General features: G+C 43.4%; 1 protein-coding gene across 1 annotated transcript in view; it reads left to right on the top strand.

Annotated features, from left to right (window-relative positions):
* Positions 1 to 21,525, top strand: part of LOC137430792 (uncharacterized) — a 60,629-nt gene extending 39,104 nt beyond the window's left edge. Inside the window, exons 14-19 of the mRNA XM_078782750.1 lie at positions 1,329 to 1,493; positions 1,605 to 1,731; positions 9,437 to 9,577; positions 11,844 to 12,092; positions 16,208 to 16,444; positions 20,774 to 21,525. Of these exons, the coding sequence (XP_078638876.1) occupies positions 1,329 to 1,493; positions 1,605 to 1,731; positions 9,437 to 9,577; positions 11,844 to 12,092; positions 16,208 to 16,444; positions 20,774 to 21,441 (1,587 nt within the window). The 3' untranslated portion in view covers positions 21,442 to 21,525. The remainder of the gene's footprint in view (positions 1 to 1,328; positions 1,494 to 1,604; positions 1,732 to 9,436; positions 9,578 to 11,843; positions 12,093 to 16,207; positions 16,445 to 20,773) is intronic.
* The last annotated feature ends 3,268 nt before the right edge of the window (positions 21,526 to 24,793 follow it).

Here is a 24,793-nt window from a genome sequence, read left to right as displayed (position 1 = left end):
TCACCGTGTTCTTCACAACCCTCCAATCCCCAAGGAGCTTTTCAACATGGATATTATTATTTGTCCCATTGTTCTTCACAATCCTCCAATCCCCAAGGAGCTTTTCAACATGGATATTATTATTTGTCCCATTGTTCTTCACAACCCTCCAATCCCCAAGGAGCTTTTCAACATGGATATCATTATTTGTCCCATTGTTCTTCACAATCCTCCAATCCCCAAGGAGCTTTTCAACATGGATATTATTATTTGTCCCATTGTTCTTCACAATCCTCCAATCCCCAAGGAGCTTTTCAACATGGATATCATTATTTGTCCCATTGTTCTTCACAATCCTCCAATCCCCAAGGAGCTTTTCAACATGGATATCATTATTTGTCCCATTGTTCTTCACAATTCTCCAATCCCCAAGGAGCTTTTCAACACGGATATCATTATTTGTCACCGTGTTCTTCACAACTCTCCAATCCCCAAGGAGCTTTTCAACATGGATATCATTATTTGTCCCATTGTTCTTCACAATCCTCCAATCCCCAAGGAGCTTTTCAACACGGATATCAATATTTGTCCCATTGTTCTTCACAACCCTCCAATCCCCAAGGAGCTTTTCAACACGGATATTATTATTTGTCCCATTGTTCTTCACAATCCTCCAATCCCCAAGGAGCTTTTCAACATGGATATCATTATTTGTCCCATTGTTCTTCACAATCCTCCAATCCCCAAGGAGCTTTTCAACACGGATATCATTATTTGTCCCATTGTTCTTCACAACCCTCCAATCCCCAAGGAGGTTTTCAACATGGATATCATTATTTGTCACCGTGTTCTTCACAACCCTCCAATCCCCAAGGAGCTTTTCAACACGGATATTATTATTTGTCCCATTGTTCTTCACAACCCTCCAATCCCCAAGGAGGTTTTCAACACGGATATCCTTTGCACTTGGAAGGCAATCATCACCATACTGTGTGAATTTAAATGTACATAAATTTAAACAGGTTTCATGTTTTCGTTTACAAAACTTTCATAATTATTTGTTGTTCCTTCCCTCCATATTTTCTTCCTGCCAAAGCCACAAAATGCATGATTTTGGTTGAAAGAAAAGACATTCCATCAATCGGTAATCATTCATCCAAATATATTACTGTCGCTCATTTTTTAAAGCAAGAATTGTTTACATTCATCTCGAAAATGTGTTCAGCTGAAGTTGTCTTGATTGTCCGCTCATAAGCATGGCAGCGACATGAAAGCTTTTTTATAATCACAGGTCGCACTGGGAAAATAACCAGCAAGTTCAGTTTTAACAGTTCCTTTGGCTATACCAGCATTTAAATATTCCATGGGCATTTTTGATAATTCGGGGTGATTGTCACCAGCACTTTGGTCGCAATGCCAAAATTTGCCATAACTGGTCCAGAGAGTCCAAAGAAAACACCAACATGGCACCGCAAAGATTTTCATTGTCATGTGACAGATCAGATCAGACCGTGGTGAAAACTCATTGGACGTTTGTTAAAAATATAATTAACTGTTTTGAATGAAATTCATTTTATCCCATTTGAAAACTGACATAATCATTTGAGGAAATGTTTACTTTGTAGAAGCAAGACAACAGTGCCAATATCATGAAGTCAGCGTCAATTCACTCACTCGATTTAGAAGAGAGTAACTTCACTGCGGAACATTTTGCTTTGTCTGAAGAGCGAGACGAGCCCTCTACAAAAAAGGGTAAGCAATTCTTCCCATCACTTCACCCTCATTCATTCTCTCAAGCTTTTTTTTCTTTTTAACTCAACTGGACTATGTCCAGCTGAGTTTTTGTCGACACTCAGTGTCCGTCGTCCGTCGTCCGTCTGTTGTCTGTCTGTCTGTCGTCTGTAAACAATTCGACGTCTATGCTCTAAAAGTCACAAATATTGATGAGATTTGATGAAACTTGTTATGCAGCATCTTTAAGACATAAACTAGTTTGGGATTGCATTTGGGCACGCCCAAAAATGGGCGCGGCAGGGCGGCCATATTGAAAAATAAATTTTTGTTAATCTGGTACTTCCTAATGTAGCTAGAAGGCTGAAACTTGGTGTGTAGACAGTATGTAACAAACCTCAACACATATATTACGGGTTTTGACGATGTCCGAAAAATGTCCTCGTCGTAACCTATGACATGACTTGACCCAGTTAAGTTCAGGTTCCCTGGAACCTCTAGTTAATTTTTGTATACAAGATCGAGGCTCATGTAAAAGCTAACAGAAATCACACAAAAAACGGACACACAAAACATAAGATAAAGGGAGCGGGAGACAAGATGGGGGAGAGAGAGAGGGAAGCACACAAGTACAACAGCAAAGAACATGCACTGATTTCCTCTCTTCTCCGGATACTCAATTAACAAAACCTGGGATAAAATTCACTTCTGAGTTATATTTACGGGGGTAAATCTCACTTTCTTCCCACAACATTTCTTAGGGTTAGCAGGAATACCTCGTCGATACTCTGACTACCCAGATGCTTACTCAACACGAAATGTTTTATCTTCTATTGGGTCTATAATTTCATTTGCAGCAACAATTATTTTAATATTTATTATCTGAGAGGCTTTCTCTTCAAAACGAGAACCAAACACCTTGAGCTTACCTTTATACAACCCTGAATGAATATACGGAACACCTCCCACTTTCCATACATTTGAAAACCCATCATATCTTAAAATTATTTAAAAAGAAAGGAAGTGAACCTTCATCTGCTGGTTTCAAGCTAACCGCATAACCACTCTGTCACTTTTTTATCATAATAGTTGGACACTGCTAGTTAATACGAATAGTTTAATAGTTTAGTTTGACACTAATAGTTGAACACATGGATACTGCTAGGACTTCCAGAAAAGAAGTTGGTATTTCAAAAAAGTGGATCTGGGGTGAATTAACAGGGGAAAAGATCAGTGTTTTGGATGGGGGAAGATAAGAGATGGTGGTGAACAGCTGTTTTAAAGACCTGGAGGGAGGAGTGGGTTGCGGAGGATGCCCAGTCGGCGACTGGCTTTGGAGGCCAGCTTGGAAATGTGGTTTTCCCAGGAAAGATCATGGCAGATAATGAGACCCAAAAGCTTGAGTGACAGAACTTCTTGGAGAGGATTGTTGAGAAGGTAGATGGGAGGGTTGTCCAGTCGGTCTTTTCGGAGAGACATAGAAAATGTTTTTGATCATATTTTTGATTTGAAAAATAATTTTCCCAACACTGCATGGCATGAGTTTCTGTGGTTATTTCACTGTACAAAATTTGTTGTAACAATATTGTCAGGCGAAACCCTCGGTTAATACCGTAGGACCGTGGATGACTGAACGGCTTTACTTGATGCGACGATCAATTACGGATTCGACTATAAAAGCGCGGGCAGAAGAATGAAGAGGAAGAAGCGGCAAGCGCGTACCTGTAGCGATCCGATGGCAGCTCCGATCCTGGAGGAAATTAACTCAAAACGGACACAGGATTTTGGAATGAAAGAAAATAATGCAAGGGTTTATTTGCAATTATTAGTGGGGCAGGAAAATAACGCGCCGGTAAATAAATGTCCTAAATCGGGATGTCCCCATACCAGACTTGACAACAGGACAAAGGAGATGAATTAAATAAAAGAATCGTCGTGTATTTGTGTGAGATGTGGTGCGTCTTATCTGTCTGTATGGTGTGTCCGTCGTCCAACGCGGCTATGTCCGACTCCGATGCTGGCACGAAGAAGCCTCCGTCCGCCTCGCCCATGCTCTGCTCGGCCCCGAGCCACCCGCTCAGCGGCCTCGTCTGCTCGCCCCTCGTCGGTCGCACACGAGCTCCCGTTCGCTCACAGCACCGAGCCTCTCTCCGAGCACCAGCCTCGCTCCAAGCACCAAAAGCACCACGAAGAACCAAAAGCACCACAAAGGTTCAGGGAAGACGCCAACGACCAACAGGGAGGAACGCAGGGAAGAAGAACCAGTGAAGCCAATCCACCAACGCGTGAAGCACAAGCAAAGACACAGGACGAAGAGCCTCCAACGAAGAACAAAGAGCCTCCCACGAAGAACTCAGAACGAACAGACCAGCACGAACTGACTAAAATGCCCGCGAGCGTGACGTTTTGTCAACCCTGGTCTGACGTCAATTCTGGTGCGTTACCAATCCGTCCCTCTCATCTTTGTGATCTTTCCCGCCTTTTCACGTCACTCGCGCTTGTCCTCCAACTAGCGACCTGTTTCTAAATGGTCATTTGGCACCTTCTGCTCTGATTGGCCGAATGTTTGTGCCTTCCGCCTCAACCAATCACACGTTCCCTGGGCGTGGCTATAGCCTGCCCTGCCCAATGCTCGTAGCTCGGCCAGCTGGTGGTGTGGCTGGCTGCGGCCACATGCGGCGGTGCCCCGATCTGGCTTCCTGTATGTTTTCTTCCAAAGTCTTTTTGTAAGGGAGGGGATTTAATTAATGTGTGCACTAAGGGACCTATCTAGAGTCACGTGAAAAAGTAAGTACACCCCATGTAAAGTTTTGACTTTTTCAATATATTTCAACATACATCTTTTTGATCTTCATTTCAACAATATTGATAGATAAAGGTGATATAATATAACAAATACCATGAAACATTTACATTTTGTAGTCCATTGTATAATTTCAATAAACATAAATGCAAATTTTGCATGTGGAAAAAGTAAGTACACCCTTGGCTCTAATCGGTGGTATTGCCCCCTTTGGCAGAAACAACCTCAAGTAGGCGTTTCTTATAACTGTCTACCAGTCTCTGACATCGACTGGGAGAAATTTTTGCCCATTCCTCCATGCAGAATTCTTTCAGCTGTGTGATGCTTGAGGGGTTTCGTGCATGCACAGGTCGTTTCAAATCCCCCCACAACATCTCGATGGGATTTAGATCCGGGCTTTGACTTGGCCATTCCAGAACCCTCCATTTCTTTCTTTTCAGCCATTCCTTGGTGGATTTCCTGGTATGTTTAGGCTCGTTTTCATGTTGCAAGGTCCACCTTTGGTTGAGCTTCAACATTCCGACAGATGGCCTCACATTATCCTCAAGCACCCTCTGGTACAATGAAGAATTCATAGTGGATTATATAATGGTGACCCAAAAAAACCTCCCACATTTCGAAAGGCTGTAGCACTGGCAGTAGTGAGGTGGGAGGGGCGGGGCTAGGGTCTGTTGGTAGCCCAACCCCAACCGTCCTCAGTCGCCAACATGGTGTGGTCGGGAGTACACCGTGCGTTCGCTGTCGAAGCGTTCTTCACAAACAACCGTTCCGTGATCGCCGTGCAGAGGGCCTTTCGAAGACGTTTCAGTATTCCACGGAACCAAAACGTTCCAGATCGGAAAACCATCTTGCAGTGGGTTGGGAATTTCAGGGCAACAGGCTCAGCTTTAAAAAGAAAATCACCTGGTCGACCTAGGAGCGCTCGTACGCCTGAGAATATTGAAGCATTGAGGCGATCTGTTGTGCAGTCTCCGAGACGTTCTGCGTGAAAGCATGCTTTAGCTGTAGGGATATCCCGGGAAACTGCAAGGAGAATCTTACACAAAGACCTCCACTTCCAACCATACAAAATGACGGTTGTGAAAGAACTCAATGCGAGAGACTGGATAAGCCGCAGGGAGTTATGCGAGAACATTCTGCAACGTGTTCCGGAAGATGCTGTTCTCTTGTGCAGTGACGAAGCTCATTTTCATTTGAGTGGCTCTGTAAATAAACAAAATTTTAGCTATTGCTCTGAAGACAAGCCTCGCATGCTACACGAAAGACCGTTGCACTCCGATCGAGTGACTGTGTGGTGCGCTGTTGCTGATGTTGGCATCGTGGGTCCTTAATTCTTTGAAGAGGGTGGTGTAACTGTTACCATAACTTCTGACCGTTACATTGATATGCTCGAAAACTTTCTAAGGCCACAACTCGAACACCTTGACCTTGAAGAACTCGATGTGTGGTTTCAGCAAGATGGAGCTACGGCACACACAGCTCGAAGATCATTGCAAGTGCTGAGGGAAATGTTTCCGGATCAGGTGATGTGGGAGGTTTTTTTGGGTCACCCTGTATGATGGTGAGCTGCCCAGGCCCTGATGCAGCAAAGCTGCCCCAAACCATAATATTTCCACCACCATGCTTTACAGTTGGTATCAGGTTCTTGTGGTCAAATGCTGTCTTTGGTTTTCGCCAAACATGTCTTTTGGTACTGTGGCCAAATAGCTCTACCTTTGACTCATCTGTCCAGAGCACATTGTTCCAGAAGTGCTGGTCTTTGCCTCGGTGTTCATTGGCAAACTTTAGTCTTGCCCTGATGTTCTTTCTGGAAAGGAAAGGTTTCCTCCTGGCACAACTCCCATGTAGATCAAATTTGTGCAGCCTCTTTCTAATGGTAGACTCGTGCACTTTGACATCAACAGTGGCAAGAGCTACCTGTAGGTCCCGTGATGACATTCTGGGGTTCTTAGAGACTTCTTTCAGCATCTTGCGGTCTGCTCTCAGGCTGAACTTGCTGGGGCAGCCTGGCCTGAACAAGTTGGCAATTCTTTGGAATCTTCTCCACTTGTAGATGATCTTCCCGACAGTCGAATGATTGATTTCAAATTGTTTGGACATCTTTTTAAATCCCTTCCCAGACTCGTAGGCATCTATAACCTTCTTTCTGAAGGCCTCAGAGACCTCTTTTGGTCGAGGCATGGTGATGCCGCACACTTCAACAACAAAGAGCAAACCAAACTAAATGTCTGAGGTTTAAATAAGACAGGTTCCTGCAAGATCCTCTCTAATGATGTTCTAATCATTTGCACCTGAGCTGGTGCACCTGATTCTAATTTTAGGTATTTGAAGTAGTGATACATGTGGGGGTGTACTTACTTTTTCCACATGCGAAATTTGCATTTATGTTTATTTAAATTATACAATGGACTACAAAATGTAAATGTTTCATGATATTTGTTATATTATATCACCTTTATCTGTCAATATTGTTGAAATGAAGATCAAATAGCTGTATGTTGAAATATGTTGAAAAAGTCAAAACTTTACACGGGGTGTACTTACTTTTTCACGTGACTGTAAGTGTCTATATGAGTGCTTTGCCATAATGGACACTGGATTGGCGACAGAGGGAATGACAAACAAAGGAATTTTATCCATAATCCCTGCACTACATTGCACGCCCCACCCCCTCGTGAAGGGGACACAGATACGACTTTCACGGACATCCGGGCTGCACATAGAACTTATTTCAGGTAGATTCCCTATCACGACAATCGATCACCGACCTATTCGGACCTACCTGTCCCTAGATATTCCTCTATCCTCCACCTCCCCCCCCCCCCCCCCCCCGACATAACAATATCATTTACAATTTATTTTGGAGCCTATCCTGGTCGTATCGTAATCTTCAAACTGCACCAGAATCGTGGCAATATCAATTTTATAAGATATTTCAGACAAGCCAAATCATTCTCTCACAAATTGTTGACTGCAGGCCGAGGAAGAGTGTTCCATCAGCTGAATTGGGAAAATAAAGCACTAACTGTCAGCAGAGGAAGACTAAACCACCTACAGTTCACAGATGACATTGTTTTAATATCGAAAATCCTTGTGGAAGAGTTAAATTTGGAGAATAGAAATAAAAATGGATACAGTGAAGACAAAAATAATGTTCACCCATTGTTCAAAAAAATAAACAAAAATAATTTAATCCCATCGTGGACTGCTAAGCCAGTCCATTTTCATGGGGGATATTTTCACACAAGCCTTAGTTTGAGTTTCTGGAGACCACTTTGGCCCACAGTACATAAATGGGCTGACCTCTAAGTTCCGAAGTTAAAAAAAATCTCAACTTCAGTTGGCCTTGGCACAGCTAATTGGCAAGCGAGCCAAACTAGTGCCTGTTGTTGTGAAAACTTGAGATCTGCCTTCAAGTCATTCCTTTTGCGAATGTTAGAGCGGGATTGAATCGGCAGCCATGTCAACAACAATATAAAACAGAAATCCTCGACACCCCTCAAGTACTTGCTCACTTGCTTTAGATCCCTATCCAAGCCTGACAACATATGGAGTCTCTTGAGGAACTTGCATCACTTTCGTCTGTCTTGGGCCCACTGACTGATTGCAGTCCAGGTGGTTTCTCGGTCCCTCAGCTCCTTCTCCACTGTATTCGATCAGGTCTGAGTACCGAACATCTGAGTATACCTACTCCCCCAAACCCTTCCTGTTACAATAAACATGGACCCTCGATTCATGATCTTGTCGACATCTCGTGTGCGCAAGTCATTGCACATGACATCATGATTGTTGTCTGCTGCAAGTAATCTCGCACTCCATGTTGTTCGTGTTGATTTTCAGTACGACTTGGAGGTAATACTCCTGGAGCCTATTTACTCTCTCTTGTGAACTTCCCTTGGTGACAGATAGCAAACAGACATCATTTGCAATGCTGAGTTCCTCCAGATGGTCACCCTGAGACCAGTCTGTGCCACATCTGGCATGTTCTGTAGTCCTCATTAATACCCAGTCCATTACAAGTTGAGACAGCATGCATCCCTGTCTGACTCCTGTACATCTTAGCACACTTAACAATTATTAACCCGTCCCCCCTCCCCCCACACAGCGGGAGACGAGGTTTGCAATTGTGTGTGTGTGTGTGTGTGTGGTGTGTGTGGTGTGTGTGCGGTGTGTGTGTGGTGTGTGTGTGTCGAGGCCATAACCTTTTTTTACCATTTGAGCTTTTGTCATAATTTTTTTTAAACCTTTATTATGAGAATATGGAGAAAATAATAAAAATGATTTAAAAAATGGGTCAAAATGTCAAAGGGCAAGATGATCGTGACTATAAATAGCCTAATTAGCCCCGCCAGAGTGTGTCAAGTGTGAAATGCCCCATGTTTTTTTCATCGTTTGTGTTTCTTTATTTATTTACCATTGAGCATCAGTGAGACTGTGCAGGCCATAACCTTTTTTTAACCAATTGAGGTTTTGCCATCAAATCTTTCACAAAGCTTTATTATGAGAAGAGGAAGAACACAAATGAATAAAATGTACAAATTTTTTTCACTGTCGTTTTCATCAAGTTTAGTTTAAGTGCAAAGCGGAAACTTTAGGATGGCATTTTGAGATTATTTATAGTTCTGTATTTGCTGCTCCGTGCAAATGATGTGATACTGCACCTCACGTTATATTAGTGCCAGACAAGAGTTTGGTTCTGGGTTTGCTGGTTGGTAATTTTGATGAGTTGAACTTGGATGCATATTCATCCGCTTATCTCTTGCCAGTTGCGGGACACCCAGAAATGTTGCTTTTTTACAATTTTTTTCTCTTTCTTCGATGCAAAATCTAGTTTAATGCACACGATATTTCACTCTACTTATGAGCAAGATCATGTGTCAAATCAATGAGTTTATGGTAAATTTATATTGTCTTCATTCACAGGTGAAAACGATATTCTGATTCATTGTGATGGCATTGATGGGGAAAAGCAGAAACTCCTCTTTGAGGGTATTTTGCATCATCGTGTTGAGTTGTTTACCCTCAAACGGAACACCATGCTACTGACTTGCCAGACTGCTGAAGGTAGGTGCTCCACCACAAATAGGTTTTTGGCAAATGTTTTCAAAAATGTTGTAAATTTTAATTTGTGTGCCCTATAAAATACTGCTCAAAAGAAAGCACCATTTCTTAATGATTTATATCTGAAACATTATTCTTTTTTGTATACCTAGTCGAGGCTCATGTAAGAGCTAACACATAGTAGTACCACCTTCAGAGGCCATTTTTCCCCGCAGAGCAGGGGGTTGGCCTTTTTCAGGCACCATGGTCCGCATTTTGAAGCAATGTTTTACAGCCGGATGCCCTTCCTGCCACCAACCCTGTTAGTCGCCTCTTGCGACACACAAGGAATTACCAGTGAACTGGTACTCAATTTGCCGACATTGGAAGGATGACAGGCTGAGTCAACCCCCGTGGCATTAATTCAGCCGTAGACCGGGATTCGAACCCAGGATCCGAGGATCCCAAGCCAGCACCTTAACTGCTAAGCCAACACCAGCACCCGAACCGCACATAGAACATATAATAAAGAGTGCAGGAGACAAGAGGAGGAGAGAGGGGGTATTTGGTAGTTTTCCTGATTACACATTATTCACACCAAAGTTGCTCGGTACAGGCACGTCCGTTGTATTTTTCGTGTTAATTTTTTTGAAAATTTAAAATATTTTTTGTATAAGTTTAGCGTTGTACCTCATAAGTATATAATGTGCATAATATCTCCTGATAGCACTTTTGAAAACTTTTGCACATTCATTGTAAATGATAAAACATCAGCAAAACACGTGTGACTAATTTGTTTGTTGCATGCATGTTGAATCGTGAGTCAGTTAGCTACGAGTTTGCGCATATGTGCGCACACCATTCTCTCGTGTCCGCGGTTCTGCCACTGATGCCCTCTGGAGGTTAGTGCAGGAATTCCCATTTTAGCAATAACTCGTTCACAGACATCATGGGATATTTATTGTTCACCAACTGATCAGGTGGAATACCAACGAAGGATAGACAACTCAAAAGTATGTGCGCTACCTCTGCACCTTTTTGTCTTTACCCCCAATATGCAAATAAGACAATTTTAACATGTAATGAAAACTTCAGATGTGATCACTTGCTAAGCAAGCAGTTGTTATCGAGCATTATTTTGAAGGAACAGTTGTCCACAATTGGACAGTTATGGATGGATTCAGATGAAACTTGGTGGGTAGGTTGTGTGCGTGACAAGGACCAATTGGTTCCATGTTGGTGAGGATCCGGTTGCGAGATTTATATTTTCACGTGATTCTTCACCATTGATTGGGCCAAAAACGATAATATAGCACAGTATTTCAAATGTAGGTCAGTCCCATGGAGGCACGATAGTCCTTTGCTGAAGAGTCATGGCAGGTGAGAGAGGTGCCAACACCAAGCCAAGTGGCATGTTGACAATTGAAATCACCACATAGGAGGAAGAGATAGTTGGGATGAGTGGTTAAAAGTTTGTCCATGTCATTTGAGAGAGAGATAAAGATGGAGTCATCACTGTTGGAAGGACGTTGCAACACATAGACAAGCATGATTTGGGAAAAGAGGGGAAGTCGTAGCCAGAGGTACTCCTGGAATTTGGGAGGTGTAATAACAGTGCCCACGAGAGAACACGGGATAACAAGAGAGAACACGAGAGAACAAGGGAGAACATGGGACACAAGAGAGAACATGAGAGAACACGAGAGAACAAGAGAGAACAAAAGACAACAAGTGAGAACAAGAGATAACACGTGAGAACAAGAGATAACAAGAGATAACAAGTGAGAACAAGCGAGAACAAGCGAGAACAAGCTAAAACACGTGAGAACACGAGAGAATACATGCAACACCTTTGTTTTTTAATGTAACCTTTATTTGGGATCAAATGTTACAGTGGCTTGACGTTTACATCTAACATTGGTGAAGGCATATCTTTCAACGTGTCTGTGTCAAATTCTCTTTTCGAGTTAAAGTCTTTGGTATGACTCGTCCAGGATCGAAATCGAACCACCAACCTCACAGACTGAGTAAACCCTCTAACTACCACCTTTTTGCTGAAGGAAGCATGTGCTACTGCAAAATATCCTGAAGGTTAGGAGTATTCGCCTGGTGTTGGCTGAACAGTTAAGGTGGCTGGCTCAATATCATAAGGTCCAGAGTTCAAAACCACTATTGGAGTTCCTGATGAGTCATTAAACCTTTGATACATAAAAAGCTAGAACACTGTTCAATGTTCAAATAGTGTTGTATATTCTTCTTTTATTTCTCATTTTATTTTGCTTTGTTTCAGAAGTTAATACAATTCTAGCAACTGGCAAGTACAAGATTGATGGAAAGGAGCTTCACATTGAGGCTCGGAATGGGTCCAGCTTTGACATTGATGCTTATCATATGAAGCTGGAAGGTCTGGATGAAAACACACCATTAAAATTGGTTACATCGTTCATAGAACAGAGCAGTGGACGCAGTCACCTCGACTTTAATGTGGATTATGCGAAAAATGGGAAAGCAGCTATCATTACTTTTCTTCAACCTATTGGTGAGAAATATTGCACAGCACAACGCTTTGTATAAACTTTGCAGCAGACTTGGCATGTGATGTTTGTTTTGAAACGCTTTGCTGTTCTTTTTCCTGATTACTTGAAAATGTTTAAACTTCCACTTCCGGTTCCTCTGGTGAGGTCGTGTTCTTCCAAGCTCTCCACGTCATCGAAGTTAAATATTTTCCGTTTGTGTTTTTGCCAAATATCTACTGTTTATTTTTCTGTGTATGTGTCTCCTGTGTGTTTCTAGTTAGATCTCGGTTTGTAAATCGTGCATACCTGTGTGTAATAGTCGTTTTGTTAACGCCGCGTTTGGGGCCTGGTCCCTCGAAGCTTTCCTGTCTCCTCTGTGGTTTTTGTTGTTTATTTACGTTCATTCTTTCACTGTATTTCCTTTTTCTTTTCACCCCATACCTCCCCCCGAACATCTTAACCTTTGTTTAAAGTCTTAATACAAAAAAAAAAAAACTCAAAAAAAATCTTAATAATAATTTCCTTCTCTCCTCGTGGCTCCTCTGCCCAGACCGCGACCATTTGTTGTCTCACCTCGCCCATTTTCTCTCCTTCCTCCATATCTCAATCCTCTCCAGCCGATACCTTTCCAATTCTAGTTTTCACCATACTCCTTCAACCTATCTCATTCTTCCTCAAATCCACTTTCACCTAACCTTCAAAAAAAAAAATATATATATGTACAAAGAATTTAAAAAGTTGGCTCCTCCTCCCGTACTAATACAATTGCTTATACACCTCCCTATTCCTTCGTTCTCTGCTCACCTGGCTGTCAATCTTGTATTCTTCTGTTCCTCCTTCTGAACCTGTTCTGGAATCCTTCATCCACCTACGCCCTGACATCAGGGAATTTTCCCAGATAGTTTTCACGGTTTTGTTTAAAAATGTTTAAACTTTCCCCTGCAGTGTTGCATTCTGTTGCATATTATAACATGCTTTTCTTCTTCCTCTTTAAAAGGCTGTCTTCAATTTGCTCATCAAATCACTCCATTTCAAAAAAAAAAATTCAATCTCTTACAGTTCTTCCTTTCTACATCTTACTATAATTCACCAAATGTCCGTCCGTCTGTCTGTCCATCCATCTGTCCGTCCGTTCGAAGGTACCGCATAAATGGCTGAACCGATCGCAACAATATTTTGTGTGGGTAATCCTGGGATCTCCAGGAGTAAAATAGGCTATATTGTTTTTCCAATTTCAGCTTTGCCTCCAGCATTTTCAGGTTTAGACTCCCGCATAACGTTATTTTCCCGGGTGCCGCATAAACGGCTGCACCAATCGCTGCACAGCTGCACCGGATCAGACTCCAACAACCGAATCGAATAGGATCGGATCGAATCGGACAAGGCAACAGATCGCTGTCTCCATCGATCTTGCCAAGGCCGTAACACCTATCGGCTCAAAATCCATTTAACTGTTGACTTGGTAGTTTTTACAATGAAGGATACACGCATCGGGAGTACATACGATATAGCGATTGTGAATGTGACAGCTCTGAGGCATCTTTCGCTTCGCATCGCAGTGACGGTGAGCACCAACATGGCGGCTGTAAGATTAAAATCTGGCTTCAAGCCCCCTCACCACCCAAAGCCTTCAACCAGACATACTAACATGCTCCTCCCCCTTCATTCCCGTTCTTCAAAGCAAAGCGGTAAAAATTGTTGTATCACCATTATATATAACGAGCAACGGTACCCGCCCTAAGGGCGGGGCTTCAATTGGGGGGCGCGATTTATAAAAACATCCGTTAAATATCACACGCAAATCATCAAAATCAAAACAGTATTTTTAGAATTTCAATTTTTAAAAAACCACATTGAAGTGTGGTGCTGCGCACACAACTTGCTTGCCAAAGAGGTAGGCCACAACGCGTTTGATAACCAAAATAGTCTTTATTAAGAAAGCTCAAACTGCAGCACTGGGCGGGCTCGAACTTGGAGCCCGCATATATGTGCCGAGGCCACGCCTAGTCCCCGGGCGTGGCCGATCGGTCGATAGGCGGGGTATGCCTTCCAGTTCCCCGCCTGGACGTTCGCGCCACCTGCTGGTGCGCTGAATTCGTGTCCCCTTGCTTGTGTCCGCCACACGCGCCCCCCCCCCCCCCCCCCCAGAATTCCCGCGCACCTGAAGGGTGAGTTTGCGGGGAAGCCGGATGACCCGGCCGAAACACCCCCTGGCGATGGGTGCTGGTCTGGGGGGTGGCGGGGCTGGGGGTCCGACCGCCGGGGGGCGGCCTCAACGCGGAGGCAGAGCCGCTGGCGGGGGGTGGTGCGGATCGAGGTGGGCCGGCTTGAGTCGGTCCACGGAAATGCGATCCGGGGCACCGCCGATGTCGACCGTGAAAAATTTGTCCCCGGTCTCTAACACCCTGAAGGGCCCGTCGTACGGGGGCCGTAGCGGTGCCCGGTGGGCGTCGTGCCGGATGAACACGTACTTTGCCGTACGAAGCTCCGGGGCGACGTGGGAAGGCGGGCAACCGTGGTGTGCCATTGGCACCTGGCCGAACCTCCGGGCGGTCTCCTGAAGGGCGGAGCGCTGTTGTGCCGCGGACCAAGGAGCCGTGGAGTCGGGGATAAATTCACCCGGTACCCGCAGTGGTTGCCCAAAGACCAGCTCCGCCGCAGATGTCGCCGCCAATGGGACGGCCTTCGGCCACCGTGTGGTGTGGTCGACCATGGTGAGGAGGTGGGTGAACCCTCACGAGGGGGCAGAGGTCCCACCAAGTCGACGTGCACGTGGTCGAACCGCCGCTCGGGCACCGTGAACGGGGCCAACGGTGCCTGGGTGTGGCGGTGGACCTTTGCACGCTGGCACGCGAGGCACGTCCTGGCGCAGTCGCGGACGTCCTTCCGGAGGCCATGCCAGACTAACTTTGCCCCAACAAGTTTCTGGGATTCCCTCGCGCCAGGGTGGGACAGGTTGTGGATGGTGTCGAACACCGGGGGCTGCCAGCCAGCGGGCACGATGGGGCGAGGCCGGCCGAGGGAGACGTCGCATAGGAGGGCCGTGCCTTTTGGTGGAGAAAAAAATATAATGATGATGTCATTGGTCACGTGGTTAGGCCGCCATATTTGTTTTAACACAAAAGCCTTAAAAACCACTGAAGACATGTCCTGGCGAGGGTCTGCAATCTCCAATTGCTCTTTCTCGTTTATTGTATGTGTTATGGGTCCGTTCATGTTTTCGTGTGTAATGCGTTAGCTCTTACACGAGCCTCGACTCTGGATACAAAATATATATTAAAAAATTCGAAGATTTTTCAAGTGTATTGGATTTTTTCAAGTATTGTTTGCTTGTTTTTGTCTGTCTGTCAATCTGTCTGCTTGCTTGTTTGTCACTCACCACCAAGTCACAATTGTAAACCTATAATCATGAATAGCTACTAAGCTGTAGAGGTAGTCACAACTGAGAAGCCTACTGATTTTAGGTCAAAGGTCATCTTGAGATCAAATTTCTAAAATCGTTATTTTTCATCCGATGGACTTCAAAAATTTGAAACAGCATTTGCATATTGATTCACTGAATTGGGAAACCAATTATTTTTGAGGTCAAAAGGTCAAAGGTCAACTTATGGTTGAACTTCTAAAATCATACATTTTTGTCTGAAAAATTGTCAATTTTCATCCCTTTAACTTGAAATTAAACAGCAATTGCATAGTGCCTCACTGAATGGGGAAAGTAACTATTTTTGAGGCCAAAATGTCAAAGATCAATTCTCGGTCAAACGTCTAAAATCATCAATTTTCATCTGAAAAATTATTAATTTTCATACGGTTAAACCGAGCTTTGATTAAGATTGTCAACTTAAATCTTAATGAAATGGACACTTTGATGTATCCATGGCAACTTTGTTCAATGTCTGAGTATGACACTTAGTCCTCCTATCAAGTTTGGTTGAGATTGGATAAGTATCGACCGATTGTATCGCGGTCAAAAATCCTCAGAAAGACAGACTGAAAGACTGACGATTTTGACAATGTCTGACGATTTGGATTATGAAGACACCAAATTATGTATTTTGGTATTATTTACTATGAAGATGATTGGCAAACTGATAAGAATTGGTGTTGTGTTGATCCATGCCTGCACTTGTTTTCTCAGCATGGAAAGGTTTTCAAAAGGCCTGCTCAAGTAGAAAGCTCCATAATCGAGATATATTGGCGACTCCAATGCAAATGACAAAGTGGTTGTTTGTAGAAGGACTTCCAAGCAATATCACCATGGCAGCTCTACATCAATATTTCCAAAGAGAAGCAGAAATCTGTGGTGGAGATATTAACAACATCTTAATGACAAAGGACAATCAAATGGCATATCTGCAATTTGACAGCTCTGAAGGTAAATTTAAATCTCCAAATGTTATTAATATTTTGTTATGGGATGTTCAAATGTGAATTGAAACCTTCCACGAAACTCAATGAAAGAAACATTTTCCTTCCTCAATGAAGGAAACAAGTGTCGTGCTCTTAATTTTTCGAATCATCTTCTTGGCTTTATTCCTTTTGCTCTCAAGAACTGCAAGTTGCACACAAAAATCTTCCATACGAAACTTTTCCATTTCAGCTTTGTTTGTTTTTTCAGTTTATTACGACACTCATCATGCACTTCGTTTTAATTATTCAAAATCCCTTTCTACATGGAGCTGTAATTTTTATTTTTATGATAATTACCTCCACCACCGAAGGTTTACAGAGGTTATAAAAGGTGGACGAGGTTATATTTACCTTCTTACACCAAAGGTGGACAGAGGTTATGTTTTCACCTCTGTCTGTTTGTGTGTCTGTCTGTTTGCCTATGAGTAGGATATCTCAAAAGATTATGGATGGATTCAGACAAACTTTGGTGGACAGCTTGGTTAGCTGTGTGACAAGGACGAATTGGTTTGATGTTGGAGAAGATTCGGATCTGGATACGAGATCTGGATTCGGATCGGGAAGTGATTCTTCGCCATTGAAAGACACAAAAATGATATAATACTGTATAACACGATAGCTCAAGACATTATGGACAGATTCAGACGAAAATTGGTGGACACGTTGGGTGTCTGCCAATGACGAATTGATTCGATTTTGTTGAAGATCCGAATGCTATAATTTTTTAAGTGATTCTCGCCATTGAGAGCGAGGTCTAAAAACGATATAGAGCATGATATTTCAAAAAGTTATGGACGGATTCGGACAAAATGGACGAGTTGGTTAGGTGACAAGAACAAGTCGATAAGATTTTGGTTAAGGTCCGGATGCAGATCTCGCCGATTAGTGGGATACAAAACATCAACTGTTCAGCCCGTTGGGCAATACCTCTAGAACAGTGTTTGTCTGTCCGTATGTCCCCACAAGCGTACACCAATCAGAGCTGAGGATCTGGTCACATGATGGGGAAGCATTTTGTAACCATTACAGTTGCATATTTTACTAAAAGGAAATATAATAACCTTCTGTGGAACGTTTTGGGTTCCCAGCTGGTGTTGTAAAGTTGGTAGGAGGTTTCAGAAATTCCTCAATACAATTATGATTTTGAAATGCAATCGACACAGATCTTGCTCCAAAATCCGGAAGTGAACAGATTATGAAGGTTCGCTGGGTTTATAATATCTCAATGCAATCATGATTTAACATTGTATTTTGATATATTAATACTATCGTGCTAATTTGTGATTGGAATGATGAATGATGCTGTTTGGAATGAAAATATAGAGAACGTGCTGTCAATGCCTGACGTTCAACTGAAGGTGGCACAGGAACGTGGATTTTATCGGTTCATCGTTGGCCATTCACCCTTTTTTAACCGTCATTCACGAACCGGTTGTTGATGTCTGAAGTCAAAAAAACTCAAACTCCCCATACTGCTAACTGGTATACCCACCCAGGTCATCCTATCCTCTTGAACGAAAGTATGAAACAGACTCTGCTATGGACGGCATTGTTAGACTATCCATCCTGTTTTTAATGGATAACATTTAGAATCTATAATAAATAACATTTTAAAGCCATTTAGAATCTTAATCTTTCGCGGTTGCCGAAGACGATAAGAAGAGGCCATCACGTCGGGGTCACCAGTTTAGCTGTTGCCGAAGACGATAAGAAGAGGCCATTTCGTTGGGTACAAAAGGTTGTTTATTGCACAGAAATCTCCAGCAACTGCTAGCGAACGGAAGTCGTAACGGCTTATATAAAACCAAGAACCCTCTTCGGAGGGCGTGGCTCCAACAGCCGCGCGTGCGTCACGACGACACAATCAAACGCCCGTATGCGTGGGTTCGACCAAACCCATCGTAATGGTAACCGTCACATGCGGATAAGTTAACCGCGACAAGTGAATAAGGTAACCACTACATGCACCCCCCCCCCCCCCCCCAGAAGGCACGCCACGGGCGTGTACGTAGTTCGCGGGTGGAACAGAGCCGGGCCGCGGGTGCTGAGCAGCGGTAGCCGTTGTAGTTGCAGCAGTAGGAATTGCGGGAGTGGCGAGCAGCAGTGCGTGCGAAGGTAACGAAGCAGCCGTGCGTGCGCAAGAGATGAGCAGCGGTAGTAGCTGTAGTTGCAACAGTAGGAATTGCGGGAGTGGCGAGCAGCAGTACGCGCGAAGGTAACGAAGCAGCCGTGCGTGCGCAAGAGATGAGCAGCGGTAGTAGCTGTAGTTGCAGGAGCATCAGCCTCGGGATCCGCCATAGGAGCAGTAGTAGGAGTGGCGAGCAGCAGTACTCGGCCTGTGTGCGCGGAGGCGACGAAGTAGCAGTACTCGGCCTGTGTGCGCGAAGGCGACGAGCAGCAGTACTCGGCCTGTGTGCGCGGAGGCGACGAGCAGCGGTGCTCGGCCTGTGTGCGCAAAGGCGATGAAGTAGCCGTGCCCGGCCTGTGTGTGCGGAGGTGACGAGCAGCAGTACTCGGCCTGTGTGCGCGAAGGCGACGAAGTAGCCGTGCCGCCAACGCCCCGTAACGGCGTTCCTTCGGAGGGTCCCGGAGCTGGTTCGCCCCTCTAGTCGTAGAGGAGGAACCGAGCGTGATGCGTGAACCACATGGCCGCTCGTCGTTGCTAAAACTCCGGCAGTTCGAGTTTAGGTGTTGTGGAAGAAATTGCGGTCGCAATCCTGCCGTGTTCATTTGGCCCCCGAATACGTTCGGGGGCAACGGGGTCACCAGTTTAGCGGTTGCCGAAGACGATAAGAAGAGGCCATCACGTCGGAGTCACCAGTTTAGCGGTTGCCGAAGACGATAAGAAGAGGCCATCACGTCGGCGTCACCAGTTTAGCGGTTGCCAAAGACGATAAGAAGAGGCCATTTCGTTGGGTACAAAAGGTTGTTTATTGTACAGAAATCTCCAGCAACTGCGAGCGAACGGAAGTCGTAACGGCTTATATAAAACCAAGAACCCTCTTCGGAGGGCGTGGCTCCAACAGCCGCGCGTGCGTCACGACGACACAACCAAACGCCTGTGTGCGTGGGTTAGACCAAACCCATTGTAATGGTAACCGTCACATGCGGATAAGTTAACCGTGACAAGTGAATAAGGTAACCACTACAAATCCATCATTGTTTCCTCATTTGAGTCTCATCCTTCCTATTTCATCGTCAGTCATCTGCAGTGATTATGCACTATAAAAGATCCAAATCATCCTGACAGCAAATTTGAAATTGACCAAGGGTTACATAATTAAGGTTGTAGTGCATTCATCAGCCCCCCTCCCCAAGGGGGTTTTCTTCCCCGAGCAGGTTTTCCCCGCCATTGCCGTCAATGGGTTGCGTGTTGAGGTGTATAGCCATATTAAGTTAGCTTTATCGTGACGTTTTTCCAAAGACGCTTTTAATAACAAAATTAATGATAAATCGCATATTGTTAATGTTATTGCAAAACAATATGAATACTACTAATGTCCCACTTCCCTCAAGGCGTTTTCTGGTGAGTCAACGTATATAAATAGCTTATTACGGCGTTTTCGTGGGAGCAATGGCCTCTACCAGAAGTAATGAACATTATTGAACAGTCATGAATATTATGAACCACAAACATGTATGATTAGCTTTTTAAACAGTCGCTAATGCTCTTTATAGCACTAAATAAAGAAATTTGGAGGAATCCTGACATGTGTGAGATCGTTCACTGAGTGAAGATCTCATGTACTCTGGGTACCCCATAAGTGTTGGGTTAATAACATGACCCTTCCTGGCGCTAACGTGGCGTTTTTCGTAGTGAACTTTTGAAACTTGCTCCTTCTGTTCAACACGGAACTGAAAGGGAGAAAGCTCGGGTTGTGCTCATTTACCAAGCAGCTAGCTTGTGCTTACCAAGCCAGCCGTTCCTTAACGGTTTTGAATGGAGTGCTTGCTCGAATGCTTAAACCACCTGGCGATCTCTCCACAAGGAACGTGGTCAATGGACACACACCCAAAGTTATTGAGACCCGACCATAGATCGTCTGTGAGCTATTTACCCCAAAGAGGAATGACCATTCCTGCCACTTCCATAGTGAGTGGGTGTGCGAGTGGTGTAAATGACAAAATTCATTTTAAAAGGCATTATAGCAAGTTCAATTTTTCTTCACAGTGTATGGAAATATGTCTATGGTGGTTTGACCTTGCAGTCTTTTACATGTTTGCATTAGTTATATCCCCCACCTGTGTGTATTGCAATATTTATCACTAACCCTGATTTGTATTTACCTTGCAGGTGCAAAGCAAGTTTTGGCGAAGAAACATTGCCTTGAGCAGACATCTCTACAGATGTATCGATACAACATAGAAGAAAATATTGTAGTTCGTGGATGTAGAACTGTAGATGTGGAGTTTCCAAAGAAAGTGACATGCCATATCGACCACAACATCTTGAAGTTGATGTTGAAGAACTCCGTCTTCACAGAATACATTGAAAGAAAATTTGGGAGCATTTCTGCACAATTGCTATTTTACCCGCCCACGTCAATTGATGTTATCCCAACATTTAATATTGGAACAATACCCTCTTTAAACCTTTCCCAGCACTGGAGGAGTGCTGTCCATAAAATACTTGAAGAAACTATGAGCAGATTTGGTGAAAAAACATTTGCTGTCAGTCATCCCGAGGTTTGGAGCAGAGCATGGGAAGAAATTGCACCATTAATGGATAATTCAAGAATCATCAGTTTCGATTTATCTTCACTGAATATACATTTGCATGGTGAAGTGAAGGATTTAAGGATTACTGGTGAGAAATTACAAAAGGCAGTTGAAAAAGCTCATCAAGATATTCAGCTTGATCCCAATTACATCGAAAGAATCCCACATCTGGAATTTTCAACACCAAATTTCAACACCAAAAAGAAAATCTCACGAAGTCGTAAAACAAAAGGTTTCATTTAAAAGTCTGAAATACAGCAAGCTACCAATGAGAGGTTCGAAGAGAATTCCATCACTGCATTCATCACTTGTTCAGATGAAGTTTTACTGCATTCAACATAAGATTGTTTGAACATTGCAGAGACTTTCTTGGGAAAATTGCGATCTGTAAAGAATGTTAGAAAGTGCCTCATTCCAAATACGGAGAGAATATGCACATAGGAGCACACCTGGAGCAATATTCTCAAACTAGTGGGGTCACCCCACACACATATATACCGACACATACATGCATTCACACACATATATACATACACAGACACACACGTACAACCACACACATATATACATACACACACATACATACAACCACACACATATACACACACACACACACACACACACACACACACACACGTACAACCACACGCATACACACACACACACACACACACACACACACACACACACACACACACCCACACATATATACACACACACACACACACACATACAACCACACACATATATACACACACACACACACATGTACAACCACACACATATATATACACAGACACACACACACAACCACACACATACACATACACACACACACACACACACACAACCACACACACACAACCACACACATACACACACACACACACACACAACCACACACATAAACACACACACACATATATATCCACACACACACACACACACACACGTACACCCACACACATATAGACACACACACACACGTACACACATATATACACACATGTATACACACACACACACACACACGTACACACGTACGCACACACATATATACACACACACACACAACCACACACATATACACACACACACACAACCACACACATATACATCCACACACACACACGTACACACACACACATGTATACATACGCACACACACATATATATACACACACATACATACACACACACCCACACGCATATATACACACTCACACATATATACACACGCACACATATATACACACACACACATATACACACACACACACACACACACACACACACCCACACACATATATACACACGCACACACATATATACACATAGGGCCGTCTTAAGAGCATTGTGGGCCCTGGGCGAAGCAATCCACTGGGGCCCCTTCCCACCCACCCACGGGAATAAAAATGTAAACGGTCAATAAAATGAAACCTATAGATTTATTGGTACTTTCAACAAAATCAATGTTTAAACATTAAAAAAACATGCAGTAAAGCGAGGATTAATCAACACAAACTTTTGAACAATATAACATAAGCCTTGAAAAAAAAAAACATTTCAACATAAAAATGATAATAATTGGTACACCGTACAGACGGAGATGGTACAGTACGAATTATTTATTATAATGCAAACGTTTACGAAATTTCTTTGCAGAGAATTGATTTATAATTGGCTTGGAGTCAATTGTCTTCAGGACGTCATTTTCCATGCACATGAGTGAAAGCCAGTTCAAACCGGCTGCCGCGTTGCGCTGCGAAGCTGATTCTTTGTAAGCTTCAATCTTGAAATTGAACGTTCCCCTGTACAGTTGGTCACCACCATGCACATGAACACTCTGAGTGCAATTTCAACATTGGGAAACACAGATTTCAAGTTGTCCGAAATTATTTTTCTGTACAACGCAGGGAGAGTCTCACAATTTTCATCAAGAACCATATAGTGCTTGAGTTGCTGGCATTCATTGAGAAGGTCACCATAATAAAGGTCTTTGTGATACACATTAGCCAAGTGTTCACACTTTTTGTTTAACTCATCAGAACCAATCGTTTTCAATTGACTGAAGAAGGAAAACAAGATTTCCAATCCATGTATAAGCATCTGCACCTTTTGTCAGGTCAGAGTTCAGAGAGTCCAGAACAGGAGGGAATGTTTCCACCATGAACTTTTCACTTTTGTTTAGAAGTATCTCTTCTTCTGATCCGTCATACATAGTAAGACGTACACTTAGCTTTCACACCCGTTTCTTCACATCGCTGTAATCCGAATCTGGACACCTACTCCTGGCCTTCAGTTCATATTCACTAAATTTGTCTCTAATTTCCTGAAGATTCGTTTTCAGAGACTCAAGAAGATTCATGGCAACAAGTAAGTCCACATCTTTTGACTGCAGGACCTTACTTGTTTTGCTCACTCTTTCGAGAATGTCGTTCCAAAGAATTGTCAGAAAAATCGTTTCCAGGTTCTCCATTTTCTCGCTCAATCTTTCTGCCTCTCGCCTTGTGTCCACTTCCTGGTCAGTGTCAGCTGATACCGAATCCAGTGCATGTTTAATTCTCTCAAAACCTCTATGCAGAGCATGGACAGCATCAAAATGTGACGACCATTTCGTGTCAGACAGACGCAAGACCCCAATATGATATTTTCCGAAAGATGATGCCAAAACATTCCATCGATGTGTAGAAGCCGAGAAAAAGGAATACAGACGCTGAACAAAGTCAAATAATTTTACAATCTGTAGACAACACTCTGCCGCTTTTCGTCCCACTAAGTAGAGGCTGTGTCCAGCACAGGGGACGTAGATGGCGAACTCATTCAGTTGATGGATCCGTGCCTGCAATCCAGTATAGCGTCCAGACATATTTGAGGTATTGTCATACGACTGACCACGGCAGTTTGATAGCGGAATTTTGTTCCCATTCAGGAAATCCACAACAGTGTCTGCGAGATTCTTTGCTCCATGAGAAAAGATGGGGATGAACTTGATGAAACGCTCCACAGGCTCACATCCTCGAATGTACCGGACGGTAAATGTCAGTTGATCAATGTGTGAGATGTCTGGAGTGGAATCCACACTTATTGAATAATACTTTGACTCGTTTATTTCTTCCAGAATAGCACAAAGAACATGTTGACCCATTAATTCAATAAATTCCTCACAAATGTTTGCCGATAGATACGATGGGTTTCCCTTTCCAGCATTTCCATGCAGTTGGAGATGCTCTTCCAAAAAAGGGTCAAAATCACTCAACAGCTCTAGAATACCTAAAAAGTTTCCATTTTTGCTGACCCAATAGTTTGATTCTCTTCACGAAATGCCAAACCTCTGTAGGCAAGAAAGCGAATGACAGAAACCACACGTGTCAACACTTTATGCCAGTATTCCTGCTCTGAGCGCTGTTGTTTGATTAATAAAGAATCTACACATCCAGTTTCTTTATGCCGAATCAAATATGCCATCATGCACTTGCGATGTTCTTTTCCATTTTCATGTTCAACAATAAGATTACTGTGTTTCCAGTCATTTACACGTTTAAAACATGGGAATTCTTCCAGATTATTTGCGATAATTAGACTCTTAAACTCA

The sequence above is a fragment of the Myxine glutinosa genome, chromosome 7 (assembly GCF_964187855.1).
Source record: "Myxine glutinosa chromosome 7, kmMyxGlut1.1, whole genome shotgun sequence".
In the NCBI taxonomy this organism is placed as follows: domain Eukaryota; kingdom Metazoa; phylum Chordata; class Myxini; order Myxiniformes; family Myxinidae; genus Myxine; species Myxine glutinosa.
The sequence above is the reverse complement of the archived record's forward strand: the minus strand, read 5'-3'. Positions and strand labels throughout refer to the sequence as shown.